General features: G+C 43.2%; 1 protein-coding gene across 1 annotated transcript in view; it reads right to left on the minus strand.

Moving 5' to 3' along the window:
• YTHDC2 (YTH domain containing 2) overlaps window positions 1-5,001 on the minus strand; it is a 66,860-nt gene extending 61,859 nt beyond the window's left edge. The window contains exons 1-2 of the mRNA XM_003788911.2: window positions 4,642-5,001; window positions 3,312-3,402 (exon numbers count right to left, since the gene is read on the minus strand). Of these exons, the coding sequence (XP_003788959.1) occupies window positions 3,312-3,402; window positions 4,642-4,846 (296 nt within the window). The 5' untranslated portion in view covers window positions 4,847-5,001. The remainder of the gene's footprint in view (window positions 1-3,311; window positions 3,403-4,641) is intronic.
• Window positions 5,002-20,812: the final 15,811 nt, after the last annotated feature.

The following is a 20,812-nucleotide window of genomic DNA, read 5'->3' on the forward strand; positions in this document are numbered from 1 at the left end:
GTAGAGAGCTGTGGCATCACAGCTCATAGCAACCTCAAAGTCTTGGGTTAAGCGATTCTCTTGCCTCAGTCTCCCAACCAGCTGGGACTACAGGTACCCACCACAATGCCCAGCTGTTTTTTGGTTGCAGTTGTCATTGTTGTTTAGCAGGCCCAGGCCAGGCTCAAACCTGCCATCCTCGGTGTATATGGCAGAAGTCCTGCTCACTGAGGTACAGGCACCAAGCCTTCCAAGAATAATTTCTAGGGCGGCACCTGTGGCTCAAGGAGTAGGGTGCCAGCCTCATATACTGGAGGTGGCGGGTTTAAACCCGGCCCCAGCCAAAAAAAACACTACAAAAAAAAAAAAAGAGTAATTTCTAACAATCATTTCTAAGTCACCTGTTTAGAATTCAAGATTCATTTAACCACATAAATGATGTAGCTACAAAACTGTACAGTTACCAAAGGTGTTTTTCAGTGCAAGTGCAAAACCTCTTAGCTGCATCTCTTAACTCCAAGCAGCACTGAAAACTATAAGTTTTTTCCTAAGTCCACAGTAAACTTATTTAGCAGCAAAGTCTAATTAAATTGACATGAGGTTATTAATAGTCTTTATCTTGGTATGAATATCCACACACTTTCCAGCAAAAATATGAATATGAGTAAGGTGATGCCTGATGTGGGGAATAGGCTGTAGGGGGGCAGGGCCCTCACAGCCTGGGAAATGCTCAGGGAGCGACCTCCAAGCACTTTTCCTCCTTTAACAACATTCTTTCTACCCGCCAGAAGTCAGGTAGCCCATGCATACTTTCCTTGTTATCGGCCAAGTAGCTTTTCCTCTTTAAGGATCTTCTCGCAAACCTGCAAGGAGGGAGAGTTGACCTAACAGGAAATGGTGGGCAATGAAAAAGTGAAGCCATGAAAGACAGAGAGAGGCAAAGCCAGACAGGAGATGAGAGACAGGATGGCCTTGGGAGGACTGACAAGCTGATGCCTGCAACCAGCACCTGAACTGTGGAAACAGCTTCATTTACAGTATCTTAACAAAGTTGTGTAAATCTTAGCACATGGTACAGAAATCATCCTTAAAAAAGAAAAACTGTATACTTGCCGATAACAGGGAAACTATGCACCGGCTACGTGACTTCTGGCAGGTGGAAAGAATGTTATTAAAGGAGGAAAACTGATTGGGGGTTGCTCCCTGGGTGTTTCCCAAGCTGTGGGGGCCTTGCCGTTCCCCCCAGCCCGTTCCCCACATCCCGTTCCCCACAGCCTGGACCTTATCAGGGGTATTACATAACATTTTGCAAATGTACCCTTATACCTTTATAAACTGTGAAAATCTGAATCTCAAATACATTTGGCCCAGCTGTTTCTGGAAAAAGTATTGTGGCTCTGTATTCTAGTTTTATATTCAAGTGCAGTATTTTACTTACCTAATAAACTATAATATGGGTATGCTCAGAAATCTAAGTTGAGATCACTGTTCGAGACTGACCTTAGTGGTGTTCAAAATGGACATTTACCTAAGCTAAATCCCCTGTCTCAGTAAGTAATACATCACTGTAGTGGACATTCATATGCAAGACATTCCTACGTCCATCTGCTACTTTCATCTTAGGATATTCCCATTCATTTTGTAATATTTTTATTTAATGAAGTTTTATTTTCCCTCTTCTTAACATAAAAACAGGTAAGCTATAATTTTATCTTTTTTTTCTATATATCAGTGGTTCTCAACCTGTAGAATTTTGTTCCCCAGGGAACATTTAGCAATGCCTAGAGGCATTTTGGGCTATCACAACCAGGGGTAGGAGTGTTAGTGGCTTGTAATAAGTAAAGGCGAGGTATGCTGTTAAACATCCTACAATACACAGAACAGAATAAAGAATCATCCAGCACTTGGCTCGGCACCTGTAGCACAGTGGTTAGGGAGGTAGACGCATTCAAACCCAGCCCAGGCCACCTAAAACAGCAATAACAACTGCAACAAAAAATAGCCAGGCATTGTGAAAGGGACCTGTAGTCCCAGCTACTTGGGAGGCTGAGGCAAGAGAATCGCTTAAACCCAAGAGCAGGCATCCTCAAACTATGGCCGGGGGACCACATGAGGCCCGCCTAGGACATTTATCCAGCCCGCCACGTGCTTTTGCCGCCCCTGCACGTACTGCTTAGCGCCGACTGGACCCAGGGTCCGCAGTCCGGCTCTCCAACAGTCTGAGGGACAGTGAACTGGCCCCCTGTTTAAAAAGTTTGAGGACCCCTGCCCAAGAGTTTGAGGTTGCTGAGAGCTGGATGCCACAGCACTCTACTGAGGGTGACATAATGAAACTGTCTCAAAAAAAAAAAAGAATTATCCAGCACAAAATGTAAATAGTACCAATATTAAGAAACCTTACTTTATGATTATCCCATCATCCTTATTCCCAAAATGAAATAGCTCCACAGAATTTTAGAGCTTTCGCCTTTGGATGACTCAAATGACCTTTCCCCATTATAGATCAGCAACCTTCCAAAAAAAAAATTAAAAACACTATTTCTTCCTGTTCCACTTTATCCTCTCTAATCATGAGATCCTTGACTTGGTAGGAAAGAAAACAATGAACATCTGTTCTAAAGCTTACAATTGCAATATAATAACAGAAAAAGAGATGAGTACTGTGAAACTATTTTTTTCTTACATCATAAAATTTACCTTTTATGGAAAAGGAGTTCAGAGCATGCCACCCCAAAATATGTCACTCTGGCATAAGGATCATTTTGAGCTGAAGGCAACTGAGAACAGATAAGCACAAGAAAAACTCTGCCCTCCCCCCACTTTTCTAGGAAGGGCAAGACTATTCTCAATCACAGAGACCACTCTAGATTCCTATGAATCCAAAGACAGCACTGGAGGAACCTACATAATCAACTTTGCTAAAACAACCCATATCTTCCATTAGTTTCCACATGTTATATTTACCTGCCCACAATCTGCAGTACTTGGAAGCTCAAAGTCCTCTTCCTTTCTCTTGCCACATTTATATAAATTTATTAATCTTTATTAAGCTATATAATCCCCAAGTTTGAGCTGCTCATTGTCTCCTGTATATGTACAATGCCCATTTTAATAAATCTGTTTTTCTCTTGTTAATGTGTCTTTCATCAGTCTAATGTGAATCTAAACTGTGTAGACAAAAGCTTTTTTGAAGACCTGAATCAGTTACCTACCTACAATATAATTAAGAACGTGAAGCTAAAACAGTAATGATTACTTAAATGTAGTCAGAAACATTTCTTCTTTTCTTGGTAAATAATCTTTTTTTGAAATAAGAGAAGCTATCAGCTTACCCTTTACTTTTAGAGACCAAACCAAGAGACTGACTCAATCGATGAATAAAGGCTCTTTCAGTACTGGTCAAAGAAGATGGAAACTCCATTTCTACATGGAAAAGAAACATAGTACCATTTGTAAATAAACAATTTTCTTTCAAATAATACACAGATATAAAATATGGAAAAGTATGTAATCAAATGTATTACATTTTATGTGAATAGTTAATCACTTATATTCTATACTGCATATATTTTATGTGAAAACTAATAAAACTAATATATTAATTCAATAACTGCTGGATGTCTTCCAGAATTCTGATATAAAAAGACATCTAGGAATTAAACCTAAATGTGATAAAGGATTCAGATGTTCACCAAAGATAACTACTTTTATTTGTGCCGGAATCTTCAGTTGATACAGTGAGTGAACATATTTAACTTAGTCCTCAATTAACAATCTGTTTGTTTGCAGGGGATGTAGAGGTAGGCGTCCAGCCCCATCCCGGCCTCCAGTTCCCCTGATTTACAAAAAAAAATTAATAATACTTTTTAAAGAATGTTTATTTCCTCCAAAGACCGGGATGCTCAAGCATTATGAATTCCCAACAGGAAAACTCCGCTGTTCTTGCTTTCAAAGCTGTGTGAAATTCACATTTTACTATTTCAGACTGGATTTCTTACTTCCCGACTGAGGATTTACCTCTGTTTAATCTAAGTTCAGAATCTCTTTGTTCAGACCACTCCGTTTGGGGCTGTGAGCTTCCAGAGCAGGGCGTCCCCTATTCGTGCAGCAAGTGGGAATGAGCCCTCAGTGGACCCCACCGGTCGCCAGGGGTCGGCTGAGGGTTTGGCCTCGTGTGACCCATGACAGAAGCTCTCCAGACTCAAGTGGGGTGGAGGCGCTTCATATAACGGGACAAGATGGATTTATTTAAGCGGTAGGCGCGAAGCTCCTGGGATGAAAACAACGCACTACACCCAGTCAGTGCGTTTACCTCTGTGCGATGTCCCGCTCTGCTCCCTCCGCAGCTTAAACGTGTCGCTGATAAGGCTACACCTTTATAATTTTTTTTCTTAAGGCTAAGGGCGTACCAGCACCTAAAAATTGGCTTCGCCGCCCAAGACTACTGGAAGCCCCGGGAATAGAAAAACTTCCCGCTTGGGAGCATCGGGACCTCTCCGCCTTCCGACGCCAGGCCCGGCCCCGGCCCCGCAGATGCGCAGGGCGTGTGGTTCTTGGCAGCAGCAGCCCAGGCCGCCGCAGGCCCAGCCGCCCGTGCCCGTCCTCGGGGCAGCCCTCGCTCGGCCGGCCGGTCGGCGGCCGGCTCCCCGGCAGCAGCCTCACCTCTCTGCTCCCCGTACCGGAAGCGCTCCAGCGCGATATTGACTGCGATTTTCACCTCCTCGTCAATACGAATGTCTTTCAGCCCCTTAGCCCGGCCGCCGCCCCCCGGGCCGCACGGCGCCGGGCCACCGCCGCCGCCTCCGCTCCCGCCGCCGCCCCCGCCGGGAGCCGGCGGCCGCGGGGAGACGCTGCTCGGCCTGGACATGGCCCTGAGGAGATGTTCTCCTCGCGCGGGAGCGGCCAGGCCTGCCGACTGACAGCCAACGACAGGGACCGTGGGGCTCGGGGGCCAGTGCCAGACGGCTCCGCGGGCGGCCTGCGCTGGGCGAGGGGTCACCAGAGAGTCCCCAGTCACAACAGCCAGAGGGCCAGCGGCTCGGCTAAAACCCGGCGAAGCCGAGAGCGCGGGCGTAATGACGTCACCAGGGCGGCCGGCGCCCGTGACCTCAGCGCGTCGGCCGCCCCTGGCTAAGCCGCGCTGCGCGCCCCGCCGGCTGCCCGCGGAGCTGATGCTCCAGGTGCCCGCGCACTCCGCAGGGACCTCTTGGTGGTCCCTTTACTCGATCGCTCATTAGTTCTTTCAGTCCCTCAATAAATCAGTCGCAAGCCAATGGGAAAGGAGACAGGGACGTGCGAAAATAAACGGACACCCCCCATCAGTCTGCGAATGTTCCTTCAGTAAGCATGTTTGGGGTCCTACTATGTGCCTGGAATTGTTTTGTGCCCTCGGGATACATTATGGAACCAGACAGACAAGGTTTCTGCCTTCATGGGGTTCAAACTCTCGTGGGAGTAGTGTTGCCAGATTCAGCAAATAAAAACACAGGCTACCCAATTAATTTGTATTTCAGATAAACAATAACTTTTTTAGTATATTTGTTTTCCATGCAGTATTTGGGAACAGATAATTTAAAATTTTTTCATTGTTTATCTGAAATTTACCTGAGTGTCTGTGTTTTATTTGGCAACCCAAAATAGGGGTGACAAAAAACAAGTAAATGATTAAATACTAGTTATAAGTGCTATACAATGTGATGGAATGAGAAGGTGAGACCATTCAGGAAAAGTTAAGAGAACTTCCACTTGCTTGTATACAATCTCACTAACATAAATCTAATTTTAGCTACCATAACTGCTTATACTCTGGTCTAACTATAATCATTCTCCAGAGAGCAACCACAGATCTTTAAAGACCTTGCATGATCTGGCCCCTGCCCATCTCCATGATCTCATCTCACCTTCACTGACTCTTGTCCTTGGCTATGTAATTTGCTTGGGTCATTGGGACATCAGCAAATAAAACACAAGCAGGGCCAGGCACAGTGGCTCACGCCTGTAATCCTAGCCCTAGCACTCTGGGAGGCCTTAGTGGGTGGATTGCCTGAGCTCACAAGTTTGAGACCAGCCTGAGCCAGAGGGAGACCCAGTCTCTAAAAAATAACCAGGGTTTGTGGCAGACACCTGTAGTCTCAACTACTTGGGAGGCTGAGGCAAATAGAATCACTTGAGCCCAAGAGTTTGAGGTTGCTATCAGCTATGATTCCACGACAATCTACTGAGGGTGACAAAGTAAGACTCTGTCACCCTATACACGTATATATATACACACACACAAGCAGAAGCTTGAAAGGTGCTTATGTATTAAGGCTACCCTCTCTTGCTGCTGCTAGGAACTCTGCTCCCACAAAAATAAAGAAACTTAAGCTAGCCTGCTAAAGACATGTGGCCCAGATGTCAGGTGGGACCAACTGCTAAACATGTGAAAAAGGCCATATTAGAAAGTCTAGCCTCAGACAAGCTGCCAGATCATTGCAGCTCCATAAGTGACCTAAGGTAACATCCATAGAAGAACCCAAATATAGCCTATATTGTTGACCCGCAAACTACATGAGCAAGTAAAATGGATATTGCTTTAAGCCACAAGTTTTAGGTTGGGTTTGTTACAAAGCAATAGATAACTGATGCGACCAGTGAGATTATTCTGATTAACATACTGAGACAGAGATAAGGCTGATCTTGGCCAGAAGCAGCTGGGCTGAGAGAATTTGCTTCAGCAGTTCCAGTTCTTACTCAGCTACCCAAAGACTGGGGTCGTCAACATCTTGATATACCTGTGAACAATGTGTAGCATACCAGCGTGCCACAGCACAGTGGCCTGGAAACAGCTTTCAGTGGTTTTCTTCTCATCTCTAAAATTGGCCTGGTAAAGTAATATACTCTGGAAGTAGAACCAACGTGCTCTTGTTATTGCTGTTATGGATATTTCCTTCCACCCTTTATCTCCTCACCAGCCCTACCTTGCCATTTCTACCTGTTTCTTCCTATTCAGCCAGGTCATTTAGGGTCTATTGTTTTGGGGAAGGAATATTGTTTTAAGTTGCTTCAGATCTCTGGAACTTGGGGAGAGGAAGAAGTCACATACTAATATGCCAGTGAGCCACTAAAAAGGATCCTGAGCCCTCCCTCTTGTAGGGGACAACAAAACAAGACCCCTGGATGGTTTGGGAGATCCTAAAACAGAATGGCCTGTAATGTTGTCCCAAGTAAAGCCCCAGAGAGGCAGCACAGGAGACAAAGGTGGTGTGCTGTGCCCGGGCAAGTGGATTCAGCGTAGCGTGCCGAAATAGAGCATTTCCCGTGGAAGGGTTTGGAATTGGCAGAGGGATACACCAGTCCTCCAGGGTTCTCGCCATTGGAAATAAGCAAGGAGTGACTTAGTAGTGACCTATGTTGTCTGATAAACAAGGTTTAGACCAAGGTTTATGATGCCTTGACACCCGATCAGACCACCAGAATTTGGAAGTAAGCCTAGAGAAGGGCTGGCAGGCGTGGGGGCAGGGGGGAGGAGTGATTTACTTGAGATTAAGTTAATTACAGAGAAATTAAGTCCTGCCATATCTAAATCTATGCGATGAAATATACCTGAGGTTCAATTAATTGTAAAATTACTTCCAGCTGTATTATTTATTACATTATGTAATGATGTATCTATAAAATGGATATTGTGCTATACTCTGTACACATACCTACCTACCAGCCTATCTACATAGTAATCAGCCTTTTTTTTTTTTTTTTTTTTTTTTGAAGCAGAGTCTCCTCACCTGGGCTAGAGTGCCCTAGCATCAGCCTAGTTCACAACAACCTCAAATTCCTGGATTCAAGTAATCCTAATCCTCCTACCTCAGTTTTCTGAGTAACTGGTACTACAGGTGCCTGCTACCATGCCCAGCTAATTTTTCTATTTTTTTAGTAGAGACAAACTCCTGAGTTTAAGTGATCCTCCCTCCTCGGCCTCTCAGTGTGCTAGGACTAAGGTGTGATCTACTTCCACTGGGCCAGTAATCAGCTTTAATGTATATTAATAGGTTAGCCACAAGGTAGTACTAGAAAGCCATCTTTTTTTTTTTTTTTTTTTTTGCAACTGAGTCTCACCATAGCTGGGACTACAGGCACCCTCCCAAAAATGCCTGGCTGTTTTTTGTTGCAGTTGTCATTGTGGTTTAGCTCGCCCAGGCTGAGTTCGAACCCACCACCCTCCGTGTATGTGGCTGGTGCCGTAACCACTGTGCTACAGGTGCTGAGCCAAGAAAGCCATCTTTTATTACGGTCCTATGTGTTATCCATAAATGATTTTAACGAACAAGTTCTGTAATCTTGTGTAATAACAACAGCAATCATAGCAAAGTTGTGATAGCGGCAATTAGGTTCATGGGAGGCAGGATTCATATTTAAAAGTCACAAAAATAAACTTTCTGGAAGATGCTATCAACCAGTTTGTATTCTTCTATTTCTTATCCATTATCATGTGGTTGGATGTCCCAATCACTATGTGTGTCACTAAACCCCAATGTATTCTAACACCATAAACAAAAAAAAATTAAATAGATAATGGTCTCTTAGGTCCTAGAGTTTAAAATTTAAATGAGTATTTTTAAGTAAGATAGGCACTGGGCTGAGAGACATGGGTGTGGCCATATGATGGCATGTTTAACTTCTCCAAACCTAACTTTTTCCCCTCTGAAGAGGCTGCTGTGAGCTATGATACCATCTACCCAGTGCAACAGAGTAAGATGCTGTCTCTAAAATAAAATATAAAATGGTGATTAAAAAATGAGTATTTTTACAGAATGTGCCTCAGAAATATCCAGACCACCCTTACCTTCTCTGGAACACTAAAAGCTCAACTCCAAAATGTGAACACTGCAAGTCACCAAACAAATGGTGTAACCTGCTGAGCACTCACTATTGCTCACCAGGGATGCCCAAGGAGAGGACAGTCTTGCTAGGTTTGTTGGTTTTGTTTGGTTTTAAGGAGAAGTAATTTTGAAAAGTTAAAATGGGAAGAAGAGGTTTGGGCAATCTCACAGGAAGGACTTACTAAGAAAAGAGAAAGCCGCGGGTCAATCCTGAAAGCCCCCGTTAGGAGCATGGAGAGGCAGGGTGAAGGGACTGAGGACAAAAAGCAGGAATGCGAGGGGACTGGTGCAGGTCTAGCCTGTGGTCTGGTAGCAGAGGAAGTTTACTTCACTGGCAAGTAGAGCCACTGTGTGCTTTTGGAGACAGGAATGATGTAAATTTGTCAGTTGCCACATGTCCTTATAGAATTGTAAGGAAATGATGCTGTTAGGATGCCAGTCAAGAGCAGGATGTAAGAGTCAAGTGTAGGCTAGGCGTGGTGCCTCACATCTGTAATCCCAGCAGTTGGAGAGTTTGAAGTCGGAGGAGTACTTGAAACCAGGAGTTCAAGAGCAGCCTGAGCAACATGGCAGGACCCCTGTCCTACAAGAAATTTAAAAATTAGCCGAGCGTGGTGGAACACTCCTGTAGTCCCAGCTACTCAGGCGGCTGAGGCAGAAGGATGGCTTGAGCCCAGGAGTTTGAGGTTGCAGTGAGCTACGATCATACCACAGCACTGTAGCCAGGGTGACAGAGCAAGACGCTGTCTCAAAAAAAAAAAAAAAGTCTAGTGTAGAAATGATTACATTTTAAAGAATTTAACTGTGGTGGTGAAGAGAATCAGAGGAAAATCTAGGACAGGCTGTGGTAGAGTTGAGAGCATGAACATTCCTAAGTTTCTCCCTCAGGAGACTGTTATGAAGAACTTGGAGACCAACAGAGTCTATTTCGTGAGGCTCTCTCCTGGGACTCTGAAGAACACCAGAAACCTCTTCAAAACAAAAAGAGTTATTGCTAATATTTAAAGTGTCCATTTTATGAAAGGATCTGGTTCTTAAAGCAGGCAAAATTTACTCACGCAGGTAGCTGAAGAAGAATTAGACATGTTTTCATAGCTTGACAGTGTATATACATCCCACGACTTAATAGTTTTATTTTCCCTATAACACACTAAGTACATTGTAAATATAGTATTTTGTCTCTCACTGAAATTTTTCTTTAAAATCTTCACAAGCAAAATCCTGGTACCCCCTGAATCTGGGTAATGGCTAGATGGGGTATTCTTCATACTATTCTTTTTACTTAGGGGCATGTTTGAAAATGGTGACAATTTTAAAAAATAAGTAAGAGTCTTTTCAGTCCCAACATAGATCAGGTTCATAAACCTACTTACACGTTCGGGGTAGGTTAAGAAAGAAGAGTTCCTTTAGGAAATGCAGCTGCCTTGTTTAATTGGATCATCCACAAAGTCACCAACTTCAACAACTGTGCCAAAGAAAGACCAGCCTGACACTCTTCTTGAGGACAAATAATATTTAGGAGTATCCACTTGTCAGACGTTTTGGGGCCATTTCTTGAATGCTTAATTTGCCAAATTGACTCTTGACTGACACTGAAAAGGAAGGGGTCCATGTGTAACAAAATACCCTAATCTGGGTGGCTTAAACAACAAAAATTTACTTTCAATAGTTCTAGAGGCTGAAAAGTCCAAGATCAAGGTCTGGTGGAGTTCAGTTTCTGGACAGGGCCCTCTTCCTGCCTTGCAAATGGATGACTGCCTATTTGCCAAGTGCCCACACAGTCTTTTCTTGGGGGATGTGCTCAGACAGCTTGCTCTCCCTTGTTTCCTCTTAAAAGGGCACTAATTCCATCTTGAGAGTACCACCCTTATGGCCTCATCTAACTCCAATTACCTCCCAAAGACTCCATCTCTAAATACCATTACACTGGAGACTAGGGCCTCAACATATATATGAATTTTCAGGGACACGAACATAAATTCCATAAGAAAGAAGTATGGAACTTCAGAGTTATGTGTTATGAAATTCATATGAACACCAACTAACTCAAATTTTCCCAAACCCCTAAACTAACTCCCTCCATCTCCACTTTCCTGTAATGACTGCGTCATCACTCCCCACAGTGGGCCTAGGAAGTGCCCCGGATTCTCATCTATGCCTTCATACTCGTCTTCAGTCCCTTCTCCTCCTCTGGTCCACAGACTTATCAAATGGGCAATCCCCACAAAGTTTGAAGTCAGTGATAAGGACTGTGTAATCTTTCAGGGACATTTCCATTTTAGTAAGGGAGGCTTAAAGAGAAACCTCCAAAATGCAAAGAAATAAAGTTCTTCTAGTGTGACTTCAGGAACCGGTATAGCTAGTGGGGAGTTTGCAGACTGGGGGTGCCACCTCAGTATGCCCTGAATCACCACATAAAAGTGGTCACTATGGTCTGCTTGTGAGAATGACCCTTGCAAAGAATTAGGTAACATGTGAGCACAGGACAGTTCTGCCTGACTGGTGATCCTTCCACAGAGTGGGTAAGTAAAACCTTGACTATGGCAAAATAAATCAGAGAATTTTAGGGATAAAGGAAACTTTGGGAATTCAGCTGGATCATTTTACAAATGAGTAATCCATTTTACTATGGATGGGTATGTTGCCTGATACTGTATAGTTACTTAAAGACCTCAACCTAGAATAGCTCTCCACTAAGCATACATTTCACTCCATTGCCCTAGTTCTGCTTCATATCATTAGACGTCAAGACCAGCCTCTGACAACACACCCTCCTCAGTCTGGACCTGCTAGCAAAGAGGTCCTCAAGTGACCTACTTCCTCACCAGCAAGCCTCTAATTTCTTAACCCTGAGAAAGCAATTCTGCACATTTCATGCTGTGTTGAGCCCCCAAAATTAGTCTGTGGTTTCCTGTTAAAGCAACCACACATGTTGAATTGCCAGCTGTTACCACCCTACCTTCACTATTTATAATTCACAAATGCAAGCAGTGTCTCTAGTTGGTATAGTTTTTTTGTCTCCTTAATTATTAATGCACAATTGAAATAACAAACACAAGTCTCTTACCTTCACGGACCCCTGAGAAGGTCTCTGACATCAGAGAGACTTGTGGGGTCAATGGAGAAATACTAGATTTAATAAATATTTCACACACAAAGCCACTGTCTCTGGATCCCTTCTGATTGCCCAGTATGACTATGTAATTGTGCCTTTCCCAGAGACCAGGGTTTATTGCCACTTCAGGACTTGCTGTTGGGAGCAGGTCAGGATGCAGAAACAGTGTGGCCCATTCATTGCTTCCAGGCTTGTTTGAAATTATGGAGAAAAAGGTAATATCAGCCCACAGTTGGATTAATTACAAGGTAGGGCATGAAAGCCATTTTAAGACACCTTTTCAGGTTTGTATTGTGGAAAATATCAAATCCAAAGTAAACAGAATAGTGCAATGAGTCCCCGTGTACTCATCACCAAGCCCCAGGAGTGTGCCAGCTGCACCTCCACACACTTCTCACTCTGGCTCAATTATTATCATTTGTAAAGTAAAAGATGAGGTGCATATATTGGGATGCACAATTATTAACTAATTTGGAAATGGATAACCCCATGTAACCCACATCCCTATTGTATCCTTCTGGACACATGCAAAATATGGAAATCAGAAGATAAGGAAATAGCTTCTAAGTTTTTAGCTTTTCTTGTTTTCAAATCATGAGGTATTGTTGTGGGTGTTCCTCACTTTGGAAATTCCTCCCCTGTGCTTCCCCTCAGCCCACTTCAACACTGAAAGATCAATCCTTCCCCTACTGTGTTTATGACTTTGCTGCAGTTCATTGGCTCCAGATTCTTACCTAGCTTCTTAGATTTGAGAATCCAAGTGAGATTTCCAGTAATTTCTTTTCTTTTTCTTTTTCTTTCTTTCTTTCTTTCTTTTTTTTTTTTTTTTTTGAGACAGAGTTTCACTCACTCTGTTGCCCTGGGAGAGTGCTGTGGCATCATAGCTCACAGCAACCTCAAACTCTTGGGCTCAAGTGATCCTCTTGCCTCAGCCTCCTGAGTAGCTGAGATGACAGGTTTGCACCACCACATCCGGCTAGTTTTTCTATTTTTAGTAGAGATGGGGATCTCACTCTTGCTTAGCCTGGTCTCAAACTCCTGAGCTCGGGCAATCCACCTACCTTGGGCCTCCCAGAGTATTAGGATTACAGGAGTAAGCCACCTCGCCCGGCCTCCAGTAATTTCTTCATTGGCTTTACCCATCTCCCATATAATAAAAAACCTTCTCCAAACCTCTCCCAGACCCCAGCAGCTAACTCACTCTTGACTGCTTTGCCTGCTAAAGGAGATAGATAAAGCAGGTTAGCCTTGTTGGCCCACCGGGGCACCCCCTAGAATGGAGGAGGACAGGAGATGTAGAAATAGAACGCATTCCCCCTCAACCACCTGAGTATGATGAATAGAAGGTGAATGCAATAGAGGGGAATAAGGGTAATGCTTCAAGCCATTCCTGATGAAAAGAAAAGGAAAAAAAAATAAAGCTTCTAAAACCAAGAGTGTCAGTGTAATTGTTCTTGCTATAACAACCATACATGTCAGCCAGATACATAACCAGATATACACACTTTTTATATTGAGTCCCAGAGAAAAGTACATGCAGAAATGAAGTTTTCTGAGACAAAATGTAAGAGTACAAGGAGACTCCCTTGTCCACAGAGGATACGTTCCAAGATCCCCAGGGGATGTCTGAAACTGAGGATAGTACTGAACTCCATATACATTGCTTTTTTTCCTACTCAGACATACCTATAATACATAGGCTTAATTTATAAATCAGGCACAGTAAGAGACTAGTGACAATAACTAATAATAGAATAGAACAGTTATAACAGTATACTGTTCACAATTTCACAGGTAGAATATTCCTTTTCATTGTAGATCTTAGTGACCTCAGCATATTTTTTTTTTCTTTCCATAAGCTGAGAACTTTCATCTTTCTCCTAAAGCAAACACTTTGGAGCATATCTGAATTGCCAGCATCACTACTCTGGGAACTTGAGGCCATTCTTAAGTAAAATAAGGGTTACTTGAACCCAAGTACTGCCATAATCCAGCAGTCTATCTGATAACTGACACAGCTACTAAGTGACTAACAAGTAGGGAGCTTGGAGCTTGTTCAGTGGCGATTTGCTGGACAAAGAGATGATTCACATCCCAAGCAATATGAAGCAGGTCAGCGTGAGAATGGTGCACCATTTAACTCTTATGAGTTGTTCATTTCTGAAATTTTCCATTTAATACTTTTAGACCATAGTTGACCATGGAAAGTGGAAATGTGGTTAAGGGGGGAGGGACTAGGACACTAAATTAAATATATCCAAATATTTTCTACCTTATATTTCTGTAACTGATTTATTTTTTTAAGCCTGGTCACTATCCACTAAAATGATTTTGCAACCTGCAGTGGGAAAACCACTGCCTGAAGTGTTTGGCATGTGATATTGGAACGGAAGCTCTTCTCTCTGGGGTTCTTGGCCTCACTGTTTCTTAACTAGAAGCCAGTAGGATGCCTCATACAGTATGGTTGCTCAGTTAAAATCCAAGGTACCAAAGCTTCTCACTAGAGATTATATTCAGCTAGGGATTATTTAAAGTCCAGCCAACATTGAAGACATGTCAAGTGGAAGGCTCCCCTTCATAGCCCATCCAACCCACCAGTGCCGGGATGGAGGTGACCAGAAAGTCAGTCATCACGTGAGGTACTGAGAGTGATTCACACCTCAGCCTGCCTGAATCCCTGTTGCATTTACCATACTCTTTAGCCATAAGAAAAAATGCAAGGAAGTTACATAGGAGAGGTACTATTGTGTGTGCAGTGAAAATAACAGGCCCCTTCTCCAGAGATTTGAATCTAAATACTTTATGGCTAACTTCCTATATCAGAATCTGGAAAGAAAAATAAAAAACATTTTAAAAGAGAAGTTCTAATGATATCTGACACCCAACAATAAAGAGCGCAGAAATATCACAATGTACAGCCTGATACAGTTTTTAAAAATTTAATTTAAGGCTAGGCATGGTGGCTCATGCCTATAATCCTAGCACTCTGGGAGGCCAAGGTGGGTGGACTGACTGAGCTTAGAAGTTTGAGACCAGCCTGAACAAGAGAGAGAGAAACCCCATTTCTTAAAAAAAAAAATGGCTGTTTTGGCGGGCCCGTATAGTCCCAGCTACTTGGAAGGCTGAGGCAAGAGGATTGCTGGAACCCAGGAGCTTGAGGTTTCTGTGAGCTATGATGCTACAGCACTCTACACAGGGTGGAAGGAGACTCTGACTCAAAAAAAATTTTTTAATTAAAATAATTTATTTGTTAAAGAGACAAATAATAAGTATACAAATTTATGGGGTCTGGTCCAGTTTTATAATACTAAATATCATAATAGCTGTGTTTCATTCAGTGCTTTCTATTGATCCAATGTGCCTTATGTGAATTACCTCCTGGAATTTCACAAACTCCTTGTGAAATAAGTGATACTCTAACTCCTATTTAACTGGTGGAGGTGGGAGAGAGTATCAGTGGGGGCCCAAGACCTGAAGCAGTGATAGGGATTGCAATCCTTTCCACTAAACTTCCTCTTCTGAGACTGCCCCAGAGAGAAAGGCCAACCAGAATGTAGAAAGAGCTTCTCCTCAGACATATATGAAATGGATTCAAGTGGGTCAAGTGTTGGACTGTGATAACCGTGTACTACCCAGTTCTTCCTTTCAGTAAGAATTTGTGGCTGAGCTGCTGGGAGTGCTGTCACAGGACAATCCGCAGCTGGCAGTCCATCAGGAATTGACTCTGCCACAGACAGTCACCTACCTAAAGTCATAACCCTTGTAGGCTGTGGATCCAGTGGGGTGGTGTTTATGTCGGGGTCCCTTAGTGGATACCACTTACCAGGGCCCGGGACTGGTTGATCTCCGGCCCCAGCCTATCTAGCTGTGTTCCACACGCTGACCGCTATTTCCTTTAGCTGAAGGGAGAGAGAGATAGTCTTTGAGAGAGTAAAGCAGTCTTCCTGGAAAGACAGATCTTAGTCTTTAGCAGAGCTAGTGATCTTTATCAGAGAGTGACTCAGTGCTGGCGTTCTGCAGGCAGGAGAGGAGACAGAGTCAGAGTAAGCCAGTCCCTGATAGAATTCACATGCTCCCAACTGCCTTCTCCTCCAGCCCAATATAAGGCTGATCTCATGCTGCTCAACACCACAGGTGTAGAGACTGCCAATTCACCAATGCTCTCATCTCACGAGCTCTCATGCTTGTTAGGAGACTAAATCCCTCTCCGTGCCCTTTTCCCCAGGGTGTTCCATTATTGAGCTCTACAGGTATTTCTTGTAACTCTCACTCCTCCTAGCCGTAGGCTATATGGGCTGCTATTGGTTTACATTGGAACACCAGTTGAGGTAGAGGTGTAAAGGTCTGGCCATTACATTTCAGTAAAGGTTAGTGATTTGATATGGTAGGCAGAATACTGCCCCCCCCCCCTTCAGACATACACATCCTAATCCCTGGGACCTGGGAATATATTATGTTAGATGGGAAAGGGAAATTAATAGTTACAGATGGAACTTGGGTTGCTAAAATAAAGAGATTATCCTGGATCATCCGGGTGGGTCCAGTATAATCACAGTGGTCCCTTAAAGTGTAAGAGGGAGGTAAAAAGGGAATCAAGTCATGGAGAGATTTGCCAGTGTTACTCAGCTGGATTTGAGGATAGAGGGAGGAGATGGAAGTAAAGGAAGGCAGAAGGCCCTAGCAGCTGGGAAAGGCAAGGAAACAAGTGTCTTCTACAGCCTCCAGAGGAAACGTGGTCTTGCCAACACCTTGATTGTAACTCAGTGACATTTATTTCGATGTACAACTTCAAGAACTGTAAGATAATAAATTTGCATTGTTTTAAGATAATACATTTATGTTGTGGTTTGTTACAGCAGCACTAGGAAACAAACAGAGGCCCTTTTAGAGCCCTCTGTGATGTCAGACAAGGCTGCGGTCAGCCCTGCATCACAGCCTGGCTTCTCTCTCAGTCCCATTCTACTTCCTTCATGTCCCCTCTGCACATTCTGCATGTGACACTCTGTCTTGGAGTCTACTCCCTAGAGAACCCAGCTTGGGACACATGGTAGGACAGGCATGGTGGCTTATACCTGTAATCCCAGCACTCTGGAAAGGCCAAGGCAGATGGATTGCTTGAGCTCAGGTGTTTGAGACCAGCCTGAGCAAGAATGAGACCCTCTCTCTACTACACATAGAAAAATTAATGGGGCGTTGTGGCAGGCACCTGTAGTCCAAGCTACTTAGGAAGCTGAGGTATGAAGAAGATCACTTGAGCCCAACAGTCTGAGGTTGCTGTGAATCTATGATGATGCCTGGCACTCAACCCCAGAATGACAGAGTGAGACTCTATCTCAAAAAAAAAAAAAAAAGAAAAGAAAAGAAAAAAAGCATATGGTGACTTCTTATAATCATACATAAATAAATATGAAATTTATAATTTTTTATGAAAACAAGTTTAAAATTACTTTCCACTGTTACTCAAAAATATATTGCCCATATGAATATGAATAGCACTGGCCCTGATATTAAGACATAGTAATGCACACCTATAATCCCAGCAGTTTGGGAAGCTGAGGTAGAAGGATTGCTTGAGCCCAGGAGTTTGAAACCAACCTGAGCAGCATCTTGAGACCTTGTCTCTACCCTGGGCAATATAGCAAGACCCTATTTCTAGAAAAAATAAGAAAAATTAGCCAGGCACCGTGGTGCCTGCCTGTAGGCCTAATTATTCAGGAAGCTGAGGTGACAGGATTGCTAGAGCTCAGGAGTTGGAGGCTGCAGTGAACTGTGATTTTGCCATGGTACTCTTTGGTGACAGGATGAGACATTGTTTCTTAAATTGAAAAAAGACAATGTGAAATAAATGGGAGGTGAAGAACATGGGTTGGCAGGTAGATAAGAGTTCAATTCCAGGTCCTTTACTTGGGCACTGCTATGGTTTGAAAGTTCGTGTGTTGGAAGCTTAACAGAGAGATGGGAATTAATGGCCTTACATGGGAGTGGATTCCTGATAAAAGGATGAGATTCGCTCTCTTCCCGTCTCCTGCTCTCTGGCAGGCTCTCTCGTCTTCTCACCTTCTGGCATGGCATGACATAGCAAGAAGCCCCTTGCAAGAGGCTGGCACCTTGATGCTGGCCTTCCCAGCCTTCAGAACTTTGACAAATAAACTTCTTTTCTTTATAAATTACCTACTCTATGCTATTCTGTCATAACAATATAAAATCAGCTAAGATGGGCATATTACTAATCTTTTGGGGATTTAACTATCCTTCCTCAGTACTCCAGCTCCCTAAATAGGGTAACAAATACCTACCCTCCACTAGATGGCATTAAGTAAGGTAAAGATTTAAACGCTGTTCCTGATTTAGGATAGGACAGAATAAAAATTAGTTAAGCTCCTTTAACTCTATTTTCTCTCAGGAATTTATAACCTCATTTAATATAAATAACCGATACTATGTGCAGAGGTGGGAGGCAAATCACCATTAAACTGTATAATTCTTCTTTCACAATGTGTGCTTCAATTAAGAGACCTCTGGAAGAGAAGTGTGACCTGAGGTGGTAAAAGAAGGCTTCTTGAGGGATATGAGAATTTAGCAGGGCTCATAAAAACACCCTCGAGAAGGGCGGCACCTGTGGCTTAAAGGAGTAGGGCGCCGGCCTCATATATTGGAGGTAGCAGGTTCAAACCCAGCCCTAGCCAAAAACTGCAACAACAACAACAACAACAACAAAACACACGCACACAAAGCACCCTAGAGAAAAAGGCAGGCATAGGACACCATGGGTCCTCACTCCAACTATTCCATGTATTCCTAGTTCAGATAAACAGAATTTGGAAAGGCAAGTACCACATAATCAAGTTTGCAAAGCACTACAGTTGTTTTATTTATTTTAACTGGTAACTTTGTTATGTATACAGATATTTTGAAATATCCTACATAAATGTGAAATATAATTATAACCAAGGGGAATCTAAGAAGGAAAAAAGGCTGGGAAAGGACAAAGATGTGGAACTATGCACTCATCAGAGACAGATAGTAACATCTTTGAAATTATGACATAACTGTTAGACTTACAATCATGGGTACGGCTCTCATTCCAAGTTTTGGAGAGGACGAACATTCAAACTGTAGCACGTGGACTTACAAGCTCCTACTTTATATTTGTCATATTTACATTCATATGGCATCTGCATTTTCAGTGCCTTAAAATTTCCTACCTCCTATAACCTTTTAGTGGAAATTTCACATGCTTCACATAAACCCAGAAGCAAATTCTTTTCTGGAAGGTTGAATCTATCTGTTCAGCCATTTCTGAGTTACCCAAGCATGAGAAAATGTAGTTTAGGAAATTTGTCAAGATTCACTTATTGTGTGTTTTGATACAACTCAAAATAGTTTAAACTTAAACCTTCAGAACTGTTGTACACATTCTCTAAAGAGAAAAACATTCTCTGCACTCTTTGTATACATGGAGCGTGGTTATAGAGAGACTTACTCAAATCTTGAAAAATCCTTTGGGTTTCCAGACCCTCCCTACATGTTCTAATTAGAAAAACACTTTTTTTCTTTCCTCTTCTTAATCTCAAACTGCCAATCCTTTAGAAATATTTAAAGGTAACAGCTCCTGTCTGCCTGTACTGTCAGATAATATGTTTTATTTTGTGAAAAATCAGAAAAAGTAAAATTTAATTTAAAGTGAGATACCTGTAGACTTGACTCTTGGGCTTTAGTCCTTAAGCAAATATTATTGAGTAGTAGGGAGTCTGTTTTCTGTTGCTTATAAAAGAATACTGGGTAATTTATTAAAAAAAAAAAAAACATTTACTTCTTATAGTTCTGGAAGCTGAGAAGTTCAAGGTCAAGGGGATACATTTGGTAAAAGCCTTCTCCCAAGTGAAAAGGGAGGAGTAGGCAAAAAGAAAGGAACAACAGGCCCCAAGAAAGCCCAAAACACAGCAAGGCAGATATTAAATTTTAAAGTAGAGAATAATCTTTTTTGACTCCATGTGCTGCTTCCTGGACACACTGGGGTAAGTGTTGAGCCCCCATGCTCTAGACAGTCCTACTCCAATGGTTTTTTCTGGATATAGTCTACATGGCTGCTAATCCAGGTTGAAGTCTAGAGCTTTCCCAGACGGCACTGCATGCTGCTGGTGACTCCACAGTTCTGGGTCCCAGTGGTGGTCCCACTCTCATGGCTCTTCCAGGCACTACCCTGGTGAGAACTCTGCAGTGGCCTTGCTTCCAGGCCTCCACTATGCTTTGCCCCTTGGTGAGAACTCTGTAGCAGCTGCCACTCCACATTTCTGCTTAGCATTTTACTAGTAGCATCTCTTGACAGGGCTGTCCCCGTGACAAGTCTTTGCCTGGGACCTGAGGTTTTCAGCAACATCCTTTGAAGTCTGGCAGGAAGTTGCCAAGTCGCCCTATCTCTTGCTTTCTGCAAACTTGCAGAACTTAGCACTGAGTGGATGCTGCAGAGTCTTACAGCTTCTATTTTCTTGAATGGTGGGTCTATCCACACTTAGGGCTGCTTGATCCACAGAGGGAATGGTCAAGAAGCACTATACCATGATTTGGGAAGCAGAGATCTGAAGGGGCTCTGGGCAGCAAGCTCATGGAAGGCACTCTGTATCTGAGCCCCCCCCCCCCCGCCCCCAAATCATTCTATCTTCCTAGGTGTCTGGGCCTGGGATGGGAGGGGCAATCTGGAAGATCTCTGATGCCTTCAGGGTCTTTCTTTCATTCTGTTGATGATGCCTTTGCTCTATGCCAATCTCCTTAACAAAAGGTCACTGGGCCACACACTTGGGTTCCTTTCTCTCTAGCATGTTTTTTCACTCTTTACATAGCCAGGCTGAAAGTTTTCCAC

This window comes from Otolemur garnettii, unplaced genomic scaffold, assembly GCF_000181295.1.
Source record: "Otolemur garnettii isolate 467f Iridium unplaced genomic scaffold, OtoGar3 scaffold00030, whole genome shotgun sequence".
Taxonomy (NCBI): domain Eukaryota; kingdom Metazoa; phylum Chordata; class Mammalia; order Primates; family Galagidae; genus Otolemur; species Otolemur garnettii.